Here is a 21,284-nt window from a genome sequence, read left to right as displayed (position 1 = left end):
CAGCATTTTTTATTTATTTATTTATTTTGAATTAATTGATTTTGAATTATCAGCAATCACTTCCATAAGCTTTTGAGTTTTAAATTTTTCTCCCCCTCCCTCCCCATTTCCCTCCCTAAGACGATGCACAGTCTGATATAGGCTATACATATACATTCCCATGTTTTCACATTAGTGATGTTGTAAGTAAGAATTAGAACCAATAGGAGGAACCACCAGAGAGAGGAAACAAAACACAGCAGAAGAAGAAAAAATAGCAAATAGCATGCCTTGATCTGCATTCAAACTCCATACTTTTTTCTTTGGATGTGGATAGCATTTTCCATCATGAGGCCTTTGGAGATGTCTTAGATCCCTACATTGTTGAGACAGGCTAAGTGTCAATATTGGTCATTGCACAATGTGACTGTTACTGTGTACAACATTCTTCTAGTTCTGCTCATTTCACTCAGCATCAGACCATACAAGGCTTTCCAGGTGATTCTGAGGTCAGCCTGTTCATCATTTCTTATAGCATAATAGTATTCCATTACATTCATGTACCACAACTTATTCAGCCATTTCCCAATTGATGGGCATCCTCAATTTCCAGTTCTTTGCCACTGCAAAAAGAGCTGCTATAAATATTTTTGTACATGTGGGTCCTTTTCCCATGTGTATGATCTCTTTGTAATATAGCCCTAGAAATGCTATTGCTGGGTCAAAGGGTATGCACGTTTTTATAGCCCTTTGTGCATAATTCCAAATTGCACTCCAAAATGGTTGGATCATTTCACAACTCCCCCAGCAATGCATTAGTGTTCCAATTTTCCCACATCTTTTACAGCATTTATCATTTTCCTGTTTTGTTATGTTGGCCTATCTAATAGATGTGATGTGGTACCTCAGAGTTGTTTTGATTTACATTTCTCTAATCAATAGTGAGTTAGAGCATTTTTTCATATGACTATAGGTGGCTTTAATTTCTTCATCTGAAAACTGCCTGTTCATGTCCTTTGACCATTTATCAATTGGGGAATGACTTGTATTCTTATAAATTTGACTTCATTCTCTATATATTTTAGAAATGAGGCACCTGGTTGTAAAAATTCCTTCCCAATTTTCTACTTTCCTTCTAATCTTTGTTGCATTGGTTTTGTTTGTGCAAAAACTTTTCAATTTAATATAATCAAAGTTATCCATTTTGCATTTCATAATGTTCTCTATCTCCTGTTTGATCGTGAATTCTTCTGTTCCCCGTAAATCTGATAGGTAAACTATTCCTTGTTCTCCCAGTTTGCTTGTAGTATTAGCCTTCATATCTAAATCATGAACCCATTTTGACTTTATTTCGGTATATGGTTTGAGATTTTGATCTATGCCTAGTTTCTTCCATACTCTTTTTCAGTTTTTTGTTTGTTTGTTTGTTTTTTGGGGGGGTTTTTTTTGGCTAGGCAGTGGGGTTAAGTGACTTGCCCAGGGTCACACAGCTAGCAAGTGTTAGTGTCTGAGGCCGGATTTGAACTCATTTCTTCCTGAATCCAGGGCTAGTGCTCTGTCCACTGTGTCACCTAGCTGCTCCTCATTTCCAGTTTTCCCAGCAGTTTTTGTGAAATTGTGAGTTCTTATCCCAGAAGCTGTGTCTTTGGGTTTATCAAGTAATAGATTACTATAGTCATTGACTACTGTGTCTTGCATACTTAACCTATTCCACTGATTCACTGCTCTATTTTTTAGCTAGTACCAACCAGTTTTGATGATTGCTTTTTATATATATATATATATATTTTTATATATATATATATATATATATATTTTATATATATCAATATATGATATAAATATTATATATTGTATACATCAATATATATATAATATATAATATGTATCACTTAAATATATAATACATATATTGCTTTATAGTAGCTCTCTATTACCTCTAAGATCAAATAAACTATCTTGTTTGGCATTTAAGTGTCTTTACCACTTGGCCCCTTCCCATTCCAGCCTTTTTACACATTGCGTCTCTATATGCAGTCTATAGATTGTATGATGTCAGGGTCAAAGTACACTGTGTAGTGTTAGTGCCCCTTGAACACTCCATACACTTCTCTGTTCGTGTACCCCTATTACAAGAATTAATAAATTCCATTCCTTTCTTCTCCTGTCCTTTTACCTTCCCTTTTCTTTCCTCCCTTAAAGCACTCAAGAACAGAATCAATCCACCCTGAAATCATCTGCTTTTCTTTTTAACTGTGTTTTAAGACATTAAAGTTCTGTAGGAACACTTGTCTGTTCTTAGAAGATTAGTACGACCTCATCATATAGCTCCTTCCACTTGTGCAAATGATTTTACTTTTCTAGGTTTCTCTTGATTCTTATATTTGCATTTCAAAGTTCTTGCTCATCTCATTTTTTCATCAGAAATGCTTGAATGTCCTCTTCTATCAAGGTCCCATTTTTTCCCCTTTATAAGTTATATGTGCAAGTAGTTTTGCAGGGTAAGCTATGTCTTAGTTGTAAGCCTATATCTTTTGATTTTTAGAATATGGCATTTCAAGACCTCTTTTCATTGATAATAGTGGCAGCAGGTGTAGTTCCTTGGTCCTTGAATTCCCTTCACTCTGGCTTCATTTTGGTCTTCTTCAGGAAAAACAACCAACTGACCTTTGGTGTCCACCTACCACCCAAATCTCATCTATGGCTCCAAAAAGCTGCCACATCCCTATAAAACTAGACAGACTAAACCAGGTTGAGGGTAACCAATAGACCTCAAACCTTTCAGTTTTAGGGGGATCTCTACCCCAACATGTGAAGACTTCTCATGGTGGAATTGTGAGATGAGAACAGTTTGTTCCAAGGAACAGGAAGGCAGCTGAAACACTTGGAGCTTGGTCAGAAATCGAAGAGGCCAAGGTTGTCTGCTGCATCCTGGGCTGTTACCAGTAGGCTTGACTTTTGTCTTGCCACTGGCCTTCAGTGACTCTGGAAGAGTGAGTTAGTCTGACGACTTTGTGCAGCTCTGTCTGCCTTACTTAAATCCAATTCATGTGCAAGTTAAGACATCACCCTGTGATGTCATTGGTCCTCTTTGAAAACAGGACAACAACAGCATGGATAGAAGAATATGTAAATATAGAAGATGGCGGCATCACATGAACCTCATTCTTTCTGACCAGACAAAAGAGAGTTGAACACACATACTCATGTATACAACACACATATATTCAAAAGGGAGACAGGTTAGGATCTAAGGGGATTGTTGAAAGGGATGATCATGCTTCCTGATCTTGAAGAGAATTAAAAGGAAATAAAAGATCTAGAAACTAAGGGAGTACCCATCAATTGGGGGAACTGAATAAATTGCGGTATAAGAATATAATGAAATAGTGTATGTTAAGATGTGATGAAGAAAATAATTTCAGACAATCTTTGGAAGTATGACTAATGTAGAAATGAGCAGATCAAGGAGAAAAGGCAATAACACTATAAAACAAAAAAACAGCAGCTTTGAAAGGCTTTAAGAATTGATCAAAGCACTCACACAAGGTACATCAGAGGACCCTTGATGAAGCCCATCTTCTGATAGATTTGATGAGCTCAAACTTTAGAGGGAGACATACAAATTTAGAAATGGCCACCATGTGAATTTGTTTTGTTTAACTGCTTATTGGAGGTAGCTAGGTGAGGCAGTGGATGGAATACTGGGCCTCAGATGTAAATTTAACTGTGGTCTTAGATACTTAGCTATGTAATCCTGGGCAAGTCACTTAATCTCTGCTTGCCTCAGTTTTCTCATTTGTAAAATGGAGATAATAATAGCATTAAGTTTTGTTGTGAGGATCAAATGAAATAAGAGTTTTAAAGTGCTTTGCAAACCTTAAAGCACTTTATAAATGCTAACTTATTATGAAAAAAAGATTTTCCTGTTTTTAATTAAATGGGGATAGAGGAGGGTGGGGGCAAGGATGCATAAAAAAAGGAAAGTGAAAAGAAGAAGAGGGTTATTGAAATATTTTAAAAAGTGTACAGAGGAGAACAAACTAAGTTCAGAAAGGACAGTATTGAATGTAACATGTTGAATTTAGTATGTACTTTTATAAAAAGCAAGAATTAGGAAAAAGAGATTCACACTTTCATATGCTATCCTCATTTTCTGTTTTGTGTATATAGAAATGCCCATCTTTTTGTATGTGTGTAAAGGTTAAAATTGGACTGTTCTTTAAATCAGAAATCAGATTGCTTTAGATTTGTAAATATTTGTGCTTTGAGGATTTTTAAGATCACTCCTTGAGTCACCACAACAGAAAGATGCAAGTCATTTAAATCTTGATGCCAAAATTTAGACTCCCCACTTAAACGTTATTATTATTTTTAAAAATTGAAGTGTGTTGTAATGCTTCTGACTCAAAGCACCTCTTTTGATACATTATTTTAAAATTTTTATTTATTTTGACTAAGATTTGCCTTTTCACCCTCCTCCTCAAACATTTTTGCCCAGCCCCACTCCTCCAATTGAAAACACAAGAAGAACAAAACTCATTATAAACATCTGTAGTCCTGGTATGGGCCTGGGGTTGCCTTGTGTGATTCAAGGATCCCGCGTTGCCCTGGCACACAGCCTCTCCCTGAGCACAGGAGTGCTCTGTGCAGTGTGCTCTTGGTCAGCCCTTGCTCAACTCAGACCTTCTTGTCACTTTCCTTGTACTGAGTTGGGCTGCATAAGGGAATCATTGTGACTTTTTTCTGGATTTCCCTATCAGCATTTGGTCTGGTGCATTTTCTAGATCTCTTAATTTACAGCTAATTACCAGTGGTTTTAATATTGCTTGTTAAATCTACCTACCATCAGTAATGTTTTATACATAGTGTTTTTTTAGGGATGTTGTAAAGAGTCTGTTATTTGGGATATTTTAGGGATATCATAGTAATGATATGGACCAAACCTGATGATTCATGCTAGTCAAAATGATTTGAGTGTGGGATTGGAATAAGACGTTAGTTCATTTGCACTAACTTTGATTCATTTGGGCACCCCTATCCCCACATTACTAGGATGATATGCACATTCAGAAGGAATATAACAGTAGGACATCATTCACATTACTTAAGCCAACTGACTGTGTGAATGGCTTTTTATGCCTTAGGGTGACCAGGAAGTGATATTAATGAATTGAGAATTAGTCCTTTATATCAGTTTCATCTTGTGGATGATTCTAGTCCCATTTTAGGGAAAATTAGCCTAGTCTACATGGAATAGATGTTTCTCTACAATAGTAATGAAGAATGATTTCTGGGGTCAAAGCCTAGCTCAAGAGGATATTCTTCGAGGCACCTTTCTAATTCTTAATAGTCAGGATTCCCTAAATCCAGTTTAAAATATATTCATTTATATTTTTGACATACCATTACAGTAAATTGTTCTTAAGGAATTTCATCTAATTTGATTTTTTTTTGGTCACCATATTAACTTCCCTCCCATATTTGATGAATTTCGGTGCTCAATATACGTTTTGACTTATGTGATATAGATTTTTATGCCTTGTGAGATGATTGATAGCCTCAAATTTTTGTGCAGTATTTCCACAATTCACATTCTCTTCCCTTAGGTTATTGATGCACCACATTAGGGATTGCTTGCCAGAACTGAAAACAAGAATAAATGTTTTAGCTGCTCAATACCAGTCTCTCCTAAATAGCTACGGTGAACCTGTGGATGACAAGAGTGCTACTTTATTGCAACTTATTACTAAATTTGCCACAGAATATTGCAACACAATTGAAGGAACTGCAAAATATATAGAGACTTCTGAGCTGTAAGTAACAATTTATGTAATTGATTCAGAGAGTACTTCTAGTGTGAAGATAGTAATATTTATAGCCTCAGTGATTTGGTTAGGGCACTAAGATGCTAAATTACTTGCCCTTATTCACACAGCCGTAATGTCATACAGGTAAGACTTAAACACAAGTATTCGTGACTCTGACACCAGCTTTCTGTCCACTACAACATGCTTTCTCTCAAATAAGTATTTCTAGAAATGCTTTATGTATAGTTTATTGGAATTAAGCCCTAGTGTTTATTTTAAATTGACATATAATTAAAATAAAGGAATTTGAGGATTTCTTCTGTTGCTAATACCTTTTGATGTAGGTGAGCTTATTACCTTTGATTTTGATAAGGGAAAGATCTTCATGGTATACCATTAAGGTGTATTTAATAATATAATATAATATAATATAATATAATATAATATAATATAATATAATATAATATAATATAATATAATATAATATAATATAATATAATATAATATAATATAATATAATATAATATAATATAATAATATAAGGGCAGCTATGTGGTACAAAGGATAAATTGCCAGGCCTGGAGTCAAGAAGACTCATCTTCCTGAATTCAAATCTGACCTCAGACACTTCCTATCTTTGTGACCCTGGGCAACTCACTTAAACTCTCTTTGCCTCAGTTTCTTCATCCATAGAATGAGCCAGAGACGAAATGGCAAATCACTGTAGTATGTTTGCCAAGAAAACCCCAAATGGGATCACAAAGAGTCAGACACAACTGAAAAATGACTGACCACCAACAGATTTAATACATGAACATAGAAAACCCCTAAATGATGGGTTTTTTTCTGTTACCTATAGGTATATAAGAAATATAGTGAATATTATAAATTTAAAGCAAGAAGTCTAATCTTTTTTTTTTAATACTAGTATTATTTGCTTTGGCTTTCCAGGTGTGGTGGTGCTAGAATATGTTATATTTTTCATGAAACCTTTGGGAGAACATTAGAGTCTGTTGACCCTCTGGGTGGCCTTAATACAATTGATATTTTGACTGCCATTAGAAATGCTACCGTAAGTACTCTTTTAAACTCAAGGTGTATTTTAAAATGAGGCAAAGGGTGTGTGTGTGTGTGTGTGTGTGTGTGTGTGTGTGTGAATATATACTTTTATGTATAATATAGTGTAGTTTGACCTTTCATTCGATATTAAGAAAAATCACTCACAAAAATATAACTATCTTTTTTGTAGGAAAAAGAGATAATCACATGATAATGACTAGGTCTTATGAGATATAAATTAAAATTACATTTTAAAATAAATTTTTTCAGGGGCCACGTCCTGCCTTGTTTGTGCCAGAAGTTTCATTTGAATTACTAGTGAAGAGACAAATTAAACGGTTAGAGGAGCCCAGCCTTCGTTGTGTGGAGCTAGTTCATGAGGAAATGCAAAGAATTATTCAGCATTGTAGCAATTATAGTACCCAGGTAAGAAATATACATTTAAACAGTATCATTAGTAAAGAGCCTCAATTATGCATACATCACTAAAATTAGGATACCAGGTGTCTGGAACAAGGACAAGGGTTATAAGAAAAAAAATCTGCCAATCTGTGAATTGGTCCAATCCTTCTGGAAAGAAGTTTGGAATTATAATTTTTAAAAAGTATGTAAAATCCTATGACCTAGAGAGATCTCAGTTCTAGACATGTATCACACTGGTCAGTCAGAAAATTAGTTCCCATATATACAAAAAATACTTATAATAGTACTTATTATAGTAACTAGATTAGATGGAGTGGTGAATAGTGCCCTGAACCTGTAGTCAGGAAGAACTGAATTCACAGTAGGCCTCAGATACTTGTTCAGACTTTGTTCAGTTGTCTGTAATTCTTTATGACGCCATTTGGGGTTTTCTTGGCAAAGATGGTAGTTTGCCATTTCCTTCTCCAGTTCATTTTTGAGATGAGAGAAATGCATCACATAGTTATTGTGTAAGGCCAGATTCGAATTTAGGGAGATTCAGGGAGATGAGTCCTTTTGACTCTAAGCCCAACACTCTGTCCATTGTGCCCCCTAGCTTCTCCCTCCCCCGCAACACTAAGATGCATATTAGATGTTTGAACCAGGACAAGTCACTTAACCTTTGTCTGCCTCAGTTTTCTTATTTGTGAAATGAAGATGATAACAGCATCTACCTCTCAAGGCTGTTATGAAGATATGTATGTAAACCTTAGAGTGCTACATAGATGTTAGAGCTATTATTGTAGCAAAGAGCTGGAAACTATTGATATCCATTGATTGTGGAATGGCTAAGTAAGTAAAAGTATATGAATATAATGGAGTATATAAACATCAATATAAAGAATTCAGAGAACCATGGGAAGATTTTTGAATATATGTAAAGTGAAACAGAACCAAGAACACAATAACTACAACAATGTAAATAGAAAAAACAGTTTAAAAAACACTTAAACAAAAAATCAAAACTAAATAATTTGTGAGTATGATGACCAAGCTTGACCCAGAAAAGATGGAAAAAAAATCTTTCCCCTTATAATTTACTGGGGTGGAAAAACATTGGATATAGAACATTACAAATACTGTCTAATTTAATTTATATGCTGTTTAGTTTTGTTAGACTACTTTTCTTTACCAAAAAAAGGGGGGGGGAAGCTAGGTGGCACAGAGGATAGAGCACCGGCCCTAAAGTCAGGAGGACCTGAGTTCAAATCTGGCCTCAGACCAAAATCTTGAAACTTACTAGCTGTGTGACCCTGGGCAAGTCACTTAACCTCAACTGCCTTTAAAAAAAAAAAGCTCCCTGAAAACTAGAATTGACCAAATAGAAGCTAGCAACTGCATGAGACAAAAAAAAAAATTTAAGTCAAAAGACTGAAAAAACAAACAAACAAAAGTTAAGGTATCTCATAGGCAAAAAACCCCAACAGACTGGAAAACAAATCAAAGCAAGATCATTTAAGAATTATTGCACTAAAAGCCATAGACAAGGAAGCCTAGACATATTTCAAGAAATCATAAAACTGCCCAGAACTCTCAGACCAAGAGGACAAAGAAATAGAAAGGACTCACCTCTTGAAAGAAATTCAAAAATGAAAACTCTCAGAAATATTACAGTCCAAATCCAGTTTCTAGTCAAATTAAAAAGTACTGTAGGTAGCTAGAAAGAAAGAATTCAGATACTAGGTATACAATCAGGATCACATGATTTAGCAGCCACCAAGGAGCAGAGAACTTGGAATATTATATCACAGAAGGCAAAGTAAATAGGCTTCTAGCCAAGAAAACTCAACAGCATAATCCTGCAGGGGGCAAAAATAGGTCTTTAATGAAATGGAGAACTTCTAAGCATTTCTGATTGTAAAGACCAAAGCTGTGGATAAACTTTGAAATACAAATACAGGAGACAAGAGGAAAAAAAAGTAAACGTAAGCAAACAGTCATAAAGTACTAAACAAGGATAAACTGATTACATTCTTATAAGGGGAGATGATACATTTATTATCTCAGAACTCTTATTATTGGGGGTCAAAGATGGAGTCTTATAAAGGCAGAGAGCTTGGGAGTGATTCTGTTATGTTTTGATGCTCTTTAAAACAAAAAGAATGGAAAATGAGGGAGAAAGGAATGCTTGGGTGGGAGGAGAGGAGAGGGTGGGATGAGGGGAATCCTTATTTTATATAATTGGGCTGTGCAAGTAGAAGTCTAAACAAATAAGGAGGAAGGGGTTGGGGCATGAACAACACTTGTACCTCATTCTCATTTGAATTGGTCAAAGGAAGGAAGAATACACACATCAAAGCAGAGTTGAGTATAGAAATACATTTCACTTAACACAACAAACAAGAGGGAAAAGAACAAAGGGAGAAGTGGGAATAAGAAGGAGAGCAGATGGAGGGAAGGATTAGTCTTAAAACAAATTCTAACTGAAGAAGATGAATTTCAAAGAGGTAATTAAATGAAAAGAGAATTAAACTCCTATTATTAGACTCTGGGTGAAAAAAAGAGAAGAGGGGCAGGGGAACAGTAGAAGTTTATGCTCAAAATAGAGCACTGGTGCTGAGCTCACTCCTTGTTTCTCATCATCCTGCTTCTAAAGAAGGCAAGTCACCCTCCCTCTGAAGAGGGTGAAAGAAGAAAACAAAACTATAAGAGAAGAGAATGCAGGGAAATGTACAGTTAACAATCACAGCTATTAATGGAATGAATTCCCCCATAGAATGGAAGAAGATAGTAGAACAGATTGTAATGCAGAAATCCAAACAACAGTGAAAAGAAAAACCACTTAAAAGAGAAGGTTGCACATAGACTTAAAACAAGAGGCTGAAGCAAAATCTATTATGCATCTGAGCTGAAGCACAAAATGTAGAGGTAGCAGTCATAATTTCAGACAAGGCAGTGGCAAAAATACACTTAATTAAAATGTGTAAATAGGGAAATTACATTTATATTTGTAAGTATATAGCTAATATATATGTATAAGCATATACGCTCACAAAAATACTAAACATATGCATTAAATGGCATAGCATGTAAATACATAGAGGAAAAGCTAAATGAACAACTTCAGCAAGCTTTCAAACTATATAAAATGAACTCACATAAATCATTAGCATTTGTGTACTACCACCATAATCTAGAAAGAAGAGATAGATGAAATTCCACATAAGAGTGACTACAGATGGTATAAAATACTCAGGAATCTACTTGCTAAGACACACACAGGAACTATGTGGATATAATTCTAAAATACTTTTTTCACAAATATATGTGCAAATGGTTGGAGAGATACTAATTTTTCATGTTTAGCCCAAGGCAATATAATGAAAGTGGCAATACTACCTAAACTAATTTGCTTATCTTGTGCCATACCAATCAAGTGCACAAAAGATTACTTTATAGAACTAGAAAAATAATAGAATTCATTTGGAGGAACAAAAAGTCAAGATAAAACAAAATGTAAAGGAAGGGATCCTACCAGTACTACATTTCAAGCTGTACTTCAAAGCTATTTTTTTTTGTTTGTCTGTTTGGTTGGGCAATGGGGGTTAAGTGACTTGCCCAGGGTCACACAGCTAGTGTTATGTGTCTGAGGCTGGGTTTGAACTCAGGTCATCCTGAATCCAGAGCCAGTGCTCTATCCACTACGCCACCTAGCGGCCCCTCTTCAAAGCTATTAATCATCAAAACAATTTAGTACATGGGAACAGATTGGTACAATAGGTATATATGAAAAAAATGCTCTAAATCAGAGATAGCCAAACTATAGCACCAGAGTTGGCCCTCTGCCTATTTTTGTATGGCCCCTGAAGGAAGAAGGGTTTTTATGTTTTTTAATACAATAAAACTATTTTAAAATGTAAAAATCATTCTTAACTGTAGAGTACTACATTAGGGACTTGCCTGCAAGCCATAGTTTGCTGGCCCCTTCCCCCTTCTAATTACTAATCATTAGAGAAATATAGATTAAAACAACTACGAAATGTTGATTAAACATCTCAAATTAGATTGTAGATTAAAATAACCACCTCATACCTATCAGATTGGCAAAGTTGACAGAAAAAAGAAACTGATATGCTGGAGGAGCTGTGGGAAAACAAGTATAATAATACACAGTTGGTAGAGCTGTGAACTGATCAGGGCTGCCTATAAGTCCTTTGGAACCATACCCAAAAAGTTGTTAATCTGTTCAAACCTTTTAGTTCAGTGAAACTGCTACTAAGTCTACATCCCTAAGAGATCAAAGAAAAGAGGTAAAGGACCCATACATTAAAAAAAAAAATTAGCAGCTCTGTGGTGACAAAGAATTAGAAACTGAAGGGGTGCCCATTAATTCAGGAATGGCTGAACAAGTATATGTATGTGATGGAATGCTTGAAGGATTGAGGAATATGGGAACATTTGTATGAATTGATGTAAAGTAAAATATGCAGGACAATCAACTTTGAAAGTCTTAGGAACTGTCACTCACAGAGTGCCCAAACACAGTTTCAAAGAACTCATGATAAAACATGCTACTCATCTCTTGACAGATTGAGACCAATTTTGGGGACATGACCGAGTTGGTAATTTGTTTCCCTTGACTATATCCATTTGTAATAGGATTTTTTTTCTTTGCTTTCTCAGTGGGAGGTTAGGGGAGATGGCTAGAAGGTAGATTTCTTCCTCCTTCTTTGGGAAATTTTCTTTTTAAAGAAATACCATGACTAATTTGATGTTCCTTCAGACCACAGGAATTTATGATTGTATTTTTGTTCCCTCTGCTTCAATTTAGGAATTGCTGAGGTTTCCCAAACTTCATGATGCTATAGTTGAAGTAGTTACTTGTCTTCTTCGTAAGAGGTTACCAGTTACAAATGAAATGGTGAGCTGTTATTTGACTAATTATATTTAGTGGTATTTTTAAAGATCTTTTTTGAGTGGTTATCTTCTTGCAAAATATCTTATTTACAATAAGGAATTTAGCTAAGACTAGTGCTTTTGATTGCCAGGTAATCAAAATCAAGAATTTAAAGCTTAATATAAATCAAGATAATCAAATACTGATTTAATTTTTTTCTTTACAGATTGTAATCTTGTTGGCCTAAAAATAGTTTCTCATGAGAACTAAGTTCTTGTTAAACATTGTGAATGTCAGCAGTATGGTTTATATAGCCCTGTTTATGTAATGAAAACTATGACGTTTTAAATCTTAATTAAAAAGCCACCTTTTTATTCTTAAGGTACACTGCATGTATAATCTGTAATCTGAATTACAGAGGAACATTTAAGTTAACTTCGAGTACTACTTCAATTTGTTTTTCTTCTGTTGATTTACAATTGTATTTCAAGTTTGTTGATGAAAACCCTATCAGCACATTTTTTTTCTCAAGTATCAGACTAACTCCTTCCCTAAAATTCTAGTATTCTAGACCCTCTGGCAGGAGCAGGTGCTATGTGGTGCCCTCCCCTCCCCTTGCCTTCCCACCAGCCAAGATCCCTTCCAGAGGGTACCACACTCTGCCTTTCGCTGAAAGTTTTTTTTTTGACAAAATAGGATAATACTTTCATTATTTAATCCAAGAAAACTGGGGTTTTTTTTATTAGATAGTGAAAGTATTGTCATAATTTGCAGAGGAAAACAAGAAGCTTAGAAATGTCTTAGCTAATAAATGTCAGAACCAAGACTTGAACTCAGGTTTCCTAACACCAGGTCCAGTGATCTTTCAACAGTACCACAAGTAGCTGACCAAGATATGACATCTGTTTTATTCACTTTGCTCTCTTGGCCCTGTTTGGTATATATTACTATGATGTCACTGATATTTTGCACGAAAGTTCAATGTTGCAGTTAAATATGTCGTCATAAGGTAAAATTAATAATATTTGTTTTCTTATTTACACATTATTGTATTTGTTGAACTGAACAGAAATTGGCCTCGAATAGTGAGACATCTGAAGTTTTAATATCAAAATTGCACATGCCATGGAACTAGATATTAAGTTTTTTAAAAAATAAATAGACTTCCATTTTTTTCAACCTTAATTGCAAGAACTGCCACATCACACCAATCTGGACAGAGTTGACAGCCTAAAGGATCCCACTTTCATTTCTATGTAAAGAGTATCTTTTCCCTTTTTTGTATAGGAAAGGGCCTATCTCTGTGTGCTAGAGATATGCCCTCCTTTTTGGAAGGGTTCTTTGACAGTGATTATTGAGGAAGCATTGTGTTATCTATTCCTTCTGTTTCTATAGCCAGTATTTGAGATCGTTTAAGTGGTTGGGTGGATGTGATTATGTAACTGGAATATTTCCTTACCATGTGATTGATCCTAGCAATAATTCAGGTGCTATGAAGTCATTTGAGCTCCAACAGGCACTTCTTACCTATGAAGTTAGGGATGGAGACCAGATTTGTAATTTCATTTGTAATGGGAACTCTCAGGTGAAGAAACTCCCTCTACCTCCTTCTCTGCATTTTATAATCTTAGAGAATTGCCCAGTTCACTGAGACTTGCCCTGGGTCACAAAGCCAGTGTGTGTCAAAGGCACATATTTAATCCTAGGTCTTCCTCTCTTTAGAAATAGACTCTCAGTCCGCTGTCATAACTTCCCAATCATCTATGAAGTTGTTATTGGGGACGAAGGGGGAACCTCAACTGGTTTAAGGTGTAAAAGCAAAAAAAGAACTAACAATTATAGGATGCATTCCAAGTCATGGGCAATACTTCCAGAAAGTACTATCTTTTCACTTATCAGGCAATGCCAGGAGAGTGACCTTGGCTTATTCTTTAAAGTACTCACTTGAAAGACTCACTATCAAAAACTTGATGCAGCTGCTTATGGAGTTTTTTTCCCTGTGAAATTTTTTATATGTGAAATGCTTATTCAGATTACATAGCAGAGAATTAAACATTTAATATGTAAAGATGCTAACAAAGTTTTATTTATATTTATGTTGTTTGTTTTTTAAAATTTATTTAGTATTTTGTTTTTCCCCAGTTAAATGTGAAAAAAATTTTAACATTCATTTTTAAAACTTTGAGTTCCAAATTCTCTCCCTTCTTCCCTTTCCCTCCTCCCCATCCCTCCCGCATTGAGAAGGCAAGCAATTCAATATAGGTTATACATGTGTAGTCATGCAAAACATTTCCATATTAGTCATGTTATGAAAGAAAACATAGACCAAAAATCCAAAAACTTCAAGAAAAGTAAACTAAAAGAAATATGCTTCAATCTATATTCAGACACCATCAGTTCTTTCTCTGCGGATGGATAGCATTTTTCATCCTAAGTCCTTCAGAGTTGTCTTGGATCATTGTGTTGCTGAGAGTAGCTAAGTCATTCACAGCTGATCATCCTACAGTATTGCTATTACTTTGTACAATGTTCTCCTGGTTCTGCCCATTTCACTTTGTTCATGCAAGTCTTTCCAGATTTTTGTGAGAGCATCCTGTTTATCATTTCCATTTTTTTAAGTGTATTTTTAAAAATAATTTATTTATTTTTAATTTTCAACATTCACTTCCATAACATTTTGAGTTTTAAATTTTCTTCCTCTCCCTGTCCTTCCCTCTCCCCGCAAGACAGCATGGAATCTGTTATTTGCTCAATTCTAATTTTTAAGGAATTATTTTCTTCAGTGAGCTTTTGTATCTTCTTTTCCATTTGGCCAGTTCTACTTTTTAAGGAATTTTTTCCTGCAGTGAATTTTTGTGCCTCTTTTTTCTATTTTATCACTTCTGCTTTTTAAGTCATTCTTCTCATTGGCTTATTGGACCTCTTACTGTTTGGCTAGTCTGTGTTCTAAGGTATTTTCTTCAATATTTTTCTGTGTCTCCTTTACCAAGCTGTTGACTCATTTTTCATGATTTTCTTGCATCACTCATTTCTTTTTCCCGTTGTTCCTCTGACTTTCTTCCTTGATTTTCAAAATCCTTTTGAGGTCTTCCATGGCCTGAGACCAATTCCTATTTTTCTTGGAGGCTTTGGATGGAGGAGCTTTGACTTTGCTATCTTCTTCTGAGTGTGTGTTTTGATCTTCCTTGTCACCATAATACCTTTCTATAGTCAGAATTATTTTCTATTGTTTGCTCATTTTCCCTGCCTGTTTCTTGACTTTTAATTCTTTGTTAAAGTAGAACTCTGCTTCCGGGGTGGAGGGCACACTGTCCCAAACTTCAGGGGTTTTGTGCAGCTCTTTTCAGGTATCCTTCTAGGGACCTGTAAGTTTTCAGTTCTTCCAAGGTGGTATGATCCAAGGAGAGGTGTGTTTACTCCTCTTCTGGCCTGTTGCTTTGGTCTATGATGGACGACAAGCACTCTTTTCTATCCTGGAACTGTGACTAGGGTCCCTGCTTCACTGTGGCTATGAGGTCTGCTGTGCTAGTGCTTCTTCTCACCCTGGTACTGCCACCCAGGACTATGATCCAAATCTGAGTCTGGGCAAAGCAACAGAGTACTGCCCCAGTGCTAGCAAAGGGACCCCTGTAGTCTCCTTTTGACCAGTTGTTTGACCACCTTCTTACCATCTGTGGGTTGAGAGCTCTGGAAGCTGCTGCTGCTGATTCAGTGTCTCCCAAGACCTGCACCTGGTCTGTGCTGGTGCAGCCCATGCTGGACTATGCACCACTCTCACCCAGGTGTGACAGACCTTTCCTGCTGACCTAAGTTGTCTTTGGCTGGGAAATTATTTCATCCCGTCCTTTTGTGGGTTCCAGGAATGGATATGGCATTATTTAAAGGTGTTCAGATGGGTTTTGGGGGGATCTCAGGCAAGTTGCTGCCTTTTCTCTACCCTCTTAGCTAACCGCCCCCCTTTGTTGTTGTTTAGTCATTTTTCAGTTGTGTCCTACTTTTCATGACCTGATTTAGGGTTTTCTTGGCAAAGATAATGGAGTGGTTTGCCATTTCCTTCTCCAGCTCATTTTATAGATTTTGAAGAAACTGAGACAAACAAGGCTAAGTGACTTGCGCAGGATCACACAGCTAGGAAGTGTCTGAGGCCAGATTTAAGTTTTCTTTTTTTTTTCTTCTTTTTTTTTCTCTTTTGTGAGGCAATTGGGGTTAAGTGACTTGCCCAGAGTCACACAGCTAGAAAGTGTTATGTGTCTGAGGCCAGATTTGAACTCATTTGACTTTGGGGCCGTCCCTCTAAACACTGTGCCACCTAGCTGCCCCTGAGGCCAGATTTAGACTCATGTCTTCCTGACTCCAGGCCTGGTACTCTCTCCATTGTGCCACTTAGCTGCCCATTTTATATTTATAGCTATGTGTAAAAAGTATGTGTGCATGTTTGTAGTCTGCAGCAAGAAGTACTGATTCATTTACATTCCTCAGAGTAAGGAAGTGAGGCACTTGCTGTTACAAAGTTCTGAGAAGCAAAATCATATCCTTGTACGTATATCAAAAGCAAGTATGGAACTAAAGAGAGCAGACTTTATAGAAAACATTATAGCAATACTGCCAATGGATATGTTAAGTAATTTTAAAATTATAACATTTTCTCTGACAGAAATTTGATTAGTTTGAGGTAAAAGTTATTTGCAAAATATGTATTTCAGTCAAAATTTTTGGTTTTAATTATTTGGCAGATTTTATAAGCAGTAATTTCTCTAATTAAAAGTGGATTAATATCTTATAGAATGAATACCCTACCTTCATTTTTTCCCCTTAGGTTCATAACTTAGTTGCAATTGAATTGGCCTACATCAACACTAAACATCCAGACTTTGCTGATGCCTGTGGGCTTATGAACAATAATATAGAGGTAAAAAAAAGATTAATTTTGTTGGTCTCTGTTTTATTTCTCAAGGAAATTAATTTTGAACTTCATTATGTTGGGAAGTTGAATTAAAATTGAGTTTAATGTGGGAGGAATTGAATATTTTGATGGTTATACTTGAAAGTCTTTAGGGTTGAAAGACTAAACTGCACAGTTCCAACTGATGTTGTGTAAGATATTTGGACAGATGAGTATGTGTTTAGAGGATGTACTTTGCCTCTCAAAGCCTACCTGCTTTCCATTGGTTATGACCAATCAGTTGGTCACTGCCCATGTGGAAGCAATATAAAAAGCTGTAGGAGGCCTTGAATTGATGCAAGACTGTTGGAAAGAGGAATTCCTTCAAACTATGATCTTCTCCTATTAATTTTGTCTCAGAATAATTCATGTGCTATTTTCCCTTGCTGATTGGGACTCTAGCAAAGAGCTCCTTCTCCTGGGGCATAAAATTAGAGAATTAAGTGCTAAGGATTGTAGAGATTATCTAGTTCAGTCCTTTCAGTACTGAGCACAGTTTTGGCTCATAGCAGACCTATAATAAATGCTTATTGATTGACTGAGTGCTAATGAGAATATACAACAGTGTTTAGAAGTTTTTTCCTGTTATAGAATAACTGACTATGTGTAATCCTTGTTCTATTACTCTACCTTTTAAAAATATAGAAGTGCTTTCATTTCTAAGACAATTTGTCTTCATTTTACTTTAAACACATTTATAGCTGATAAGATCCTTGAAGCAAAGCATTTGGAATTTGAAATGCTGCCTGTTGAGAGATTTGCTGTTAATTCTTTAATCGAAATCATCACAGTAATTCTAGCCTTGCTGTCTTGCTATTGTAATTACTAACATTCACAATTAAATGATGAACTCAAAAATGGTCAGTTTTTCAATAATTGTCTTGTTTAAATAAGCCTGATCACCATACTAAGTGTTAGTTCCTGACACTGTTGCTACTTTCCTGGCAAGTAGTCAAAGGAAAGAGTTTTTAAGAGTCTTGTTATCATAAATTTGAGTTTTCAAATATTGTCACAGTTATCTGTGTATAATTTAAAGGATAACATATTTCTGGTTAAACTATTAAGCTTATACACCAAATTATCTGTGGCTAAAAGCAATTTCTTGCCTACTTCTTACTTCTTACTCATAACATTTTGAAATACCATTTGTGACAATGTCTATAATTCAGAACAATCTTTAAGTAAAAGGACAGTGCTTTAAGTGCATTAAGGCATAATCAAATATTTTTTGATTCACAGGAACAAAGGAGAAATAGGTTAGCAAGAGAGTTACCTTCAACAATGCCTCGGGACAAGGTAAAACAATTTTGTTTTTTAAATGTGTCATTAACCTAGACATTTGGAATAATTGGCATTGTTTCAGTTTAGTAATCAGAAGCTATATTGCTTTTATATTTAAAAATTGAAGCAGAAATACATTTTTAAGTGTAAAAGATTATAAAATATGGTTGTCTCTTGATAATAGATTCTTTTGTTAAATACACTAGAATAACTGAGGGATTGTATTTGAATATATTGTATATTGCCAGGCCTTAAACACTTTATTTTTTGTCCAAACCTGTGATTTCAATACCATGGGCTACTCCTTTATGTGGAAACTCCCTCCCCATCAGCAGCTCTTCTATAACTTTTAGCCTTGGCTGGCTTGACCAGTTGCCTGGCACTTAAATCAAGTCTCTTACTCATGGTTACACATGTAGTCAATGATAGTACTTAATCTGAGATCTTTCTGACTTATTGCCAGCACTCATCTACTATAACATTGCTGCCTCTAAATTTCAACATATAGGGATCTTATTAAATTAAACCACAAAATTGAACATTAAAGGCTATTTTATATCTGAAGAGATGGATGTGCCAGATTTGTTCATGTTGCCAAAGACATTACTTAAATTTTGTGAAGACTAACACAGTACTGTAATGTACTAATCTTTCATGTGACTTTGGGAACTTTTAGAGATTTGATTTGAGACGAAAGACTTAAAAAGAAAATGAACGCATACCTACAGGTTATTGAACTTATAAAACAAATATGGAAAATGTGTTGACATTCTTAGCAAAAAGCTACACTAACTCTTCCCCAAAAAAATTCTTTCTGAATTTGATACTCCTATCAATAAATAGGAGTATCAACCTAACAGAAATATTTTTAACTATTGATTACACCTTGAATAGTATGACAAAAAACACTATCTTTGAAAAAGGTGAAATATATTGGGTGTTTGAAAACAGTTGTTTTTCATACTTCTTTTTTACAGAGGGTTATGGCTTGATAAAAAATATGTTTTTATAGAATAACATGGTAGCATCCTTGATTTTTTTTCCCCCTGCATTTCTTGCTTTCTTTAGTCTTCTAAAGTTCCAGGTACTTTGGCACCTGCCTCCCAGGAGCCCTCTACTACTGCTTCTGCTGAGGCTGATGGCAAGGTCTGTTCTGATTCTTAATCTAAGCATGCATGCATATTCCTATTTAGTGCACATTAATCACCTGTAAAACAGTTCATCATAATAAGGTGGCAATAAAATGTTACACATAACCTGCCTACCTAGAGTCAGTATTGAACAAAGAATTTCTTGAAATTTTTTACTCTAATTATGCAGATTATTCAAGGATAGGTTTCCTTGTTTACATGCTTACTCTTGCTTGCAGTGAAATACATGTCCATAATATAAATAAAAGATGGTTTGTCCATAATTTTTTTAATTTTAATCTGTTGATTTAATCTATTAATCTCACTTGTTAAATTGGATGTTTAACCTGTCTCTTAACAGTTAATTCAGGAGAACAGAAGAGAAACTAAACATGTGAGTCTCCTGCCTCAGAATGCAAATGTTTGGTAGCTTTTGTTTCCCATCGAAACCTTTTTTACATCTTCAAAACCACTTTCCTAAAAATATTAATTTGTTTGTACAATGACATCTGTACTTGTTGCTTTTTATTGTGTTGTTACGTTCATCGTACACCCTTTTTGTCTACGTTTTTGAAGAAAGTGGCCAATATTAGCAATTTTATACTGATATGTTTCAGAACTTTCTAAAATTCTAAATTAAGCAATTGAAATGATTCTAGTATTTTGTACACCTTTATTGTGCTGGACTCATTAGAACATAATGGCTTACCCACTAATATCTTATCTACCTTCTTATTGTTAGTGAGTTTCCACTTAAGAATGAACATCTCTGCAGTACAGTAGATAAACTTCTGGGGACTAGAGTTATATCTTATGATTTGTTTGTTTGTTTTTTGGTGTAGGATTATTTAGTTTGTGAATTGTCCCAGCTACATCTCCTCTCTAATTGTTTCTGCTGTTAAGGCAACCTTTTTTTTTCATCTAATCAATCAGCAAGCATTTATTAATTACTTTATGTGCCAGTCACTGTGCTTGGAGCCAGATGTAAAAAGAAAAAAAAATGAACTAAACCCTGTCGTTAAGGAACTTACATTCTATCAAATACAATGTCGGGAAGGAAGGGCAATAGCAATTGGGATCAGAAGAAGCTTTGTATAAAAAGGTAGTGCTTGATTTGAGTCTTCCTTCAGGAAGTAAAGTATTTTATAAGGTAGAGCTGAGGGGGCAGTGTATTATAGGCAAGTAGCCAATGCAAAGACTTAGAGGTTGATGGTGTATAAAGAAAAGGCAGAGCCGATTTGGTTAGATTACAGAGTGCTGAAAGGGGAGTAACATTATACCAGGACTCAGACAACAGGAGCAGTGTGGGATCTATATTTAATTTGAGTTGTTCTTCCACTCCCAAAATCCTAACCTGTGTGTAGTAGATATTCACAGTTTTTGGTGCAGTCATCTTTTTGTTCTTTGTATAGGGAGATGTTTGTATTCATAATTATAGAAAGGAGATGTTTTTTTTAAAAAAGCCAAATAGAACAACTTATATTTGATTCTAGAGGCAATAGACAACTACTCGAGTTTGAGTAGGGAAGTGACATGGCCAAACTTGTGTTTAAGGAAAATCATTTGGACAACTGTGTGGAGAATGGATTGGGATGAGGAGACTTGTGGAAGGGAGTTGAAGAGATGAGGGCCTGAATCTAAGTGGTTTTATGTGAGTAGTGAGGAAGGGACAAATGCAGAAGATGTTGTGGAGGTAGAAACAATCATACTTCTTCAATTAGTTGTACATTTTGGGGTAGGGAAATTGAAGAGTAAGCCTTGTAATTTAATTATTGAGAGGATTT

At 35.4% G+C, this 21,284-nt stretch overlaps 1 protein-coding gene across 1 annotated transcript in view; it reads left to right on the top strand.

The window, feature by feature from the left end:
• Positions 1–21,284, top strand: part of DNM1L (dynamin 1 like) — a 79,139-nt gene that overhangs the window by 51,227 nt on the left and 6,628 nt on the right. The window contains 8 exon segments of the mRNA XM_020975787.2: positions 5,589–5,795; positions 6,741–6,861; positions 7,119–7,274; positions 12,082–12,171; positions 16,964–17,056; positions 18,329–18,385; positions 19,439–19,516; positions 19,862–19,894. Coding sequence (XP_020831446.1) covers positions 5,589–5,795; positions 6,741–6,861; positions 7,119–7,274; positions 12,082–12,171; positions 16,964–17,056; positions 18,329–18,385; positions 19,439–19,516; positions 19,862–19,894 — 835 coding nt within the window.

Source organism: Phascolarctos cinereus, unplaced genomic scaffold, assembly GCF_003287225.1.
Source record: "Phascolarctos cinereus isolate Bilbo 61053 unplaced genomic scaffold, phaCin_HiC Scaffold_1;HRSCAF=81, whole genome shotgun sequence".
Classification (NCBI taxonomy): Eukaryota; Metazoa; Chordata; class Mammalia; order Diprotodontia; family Phascolarctidae; genus Phascolarctos; species Phascolarctos cinereus.
Note: the sequence above shows the minus strand (reverse complement) of the source record. Positions and strands in the feature narration are given on the sequence as shown.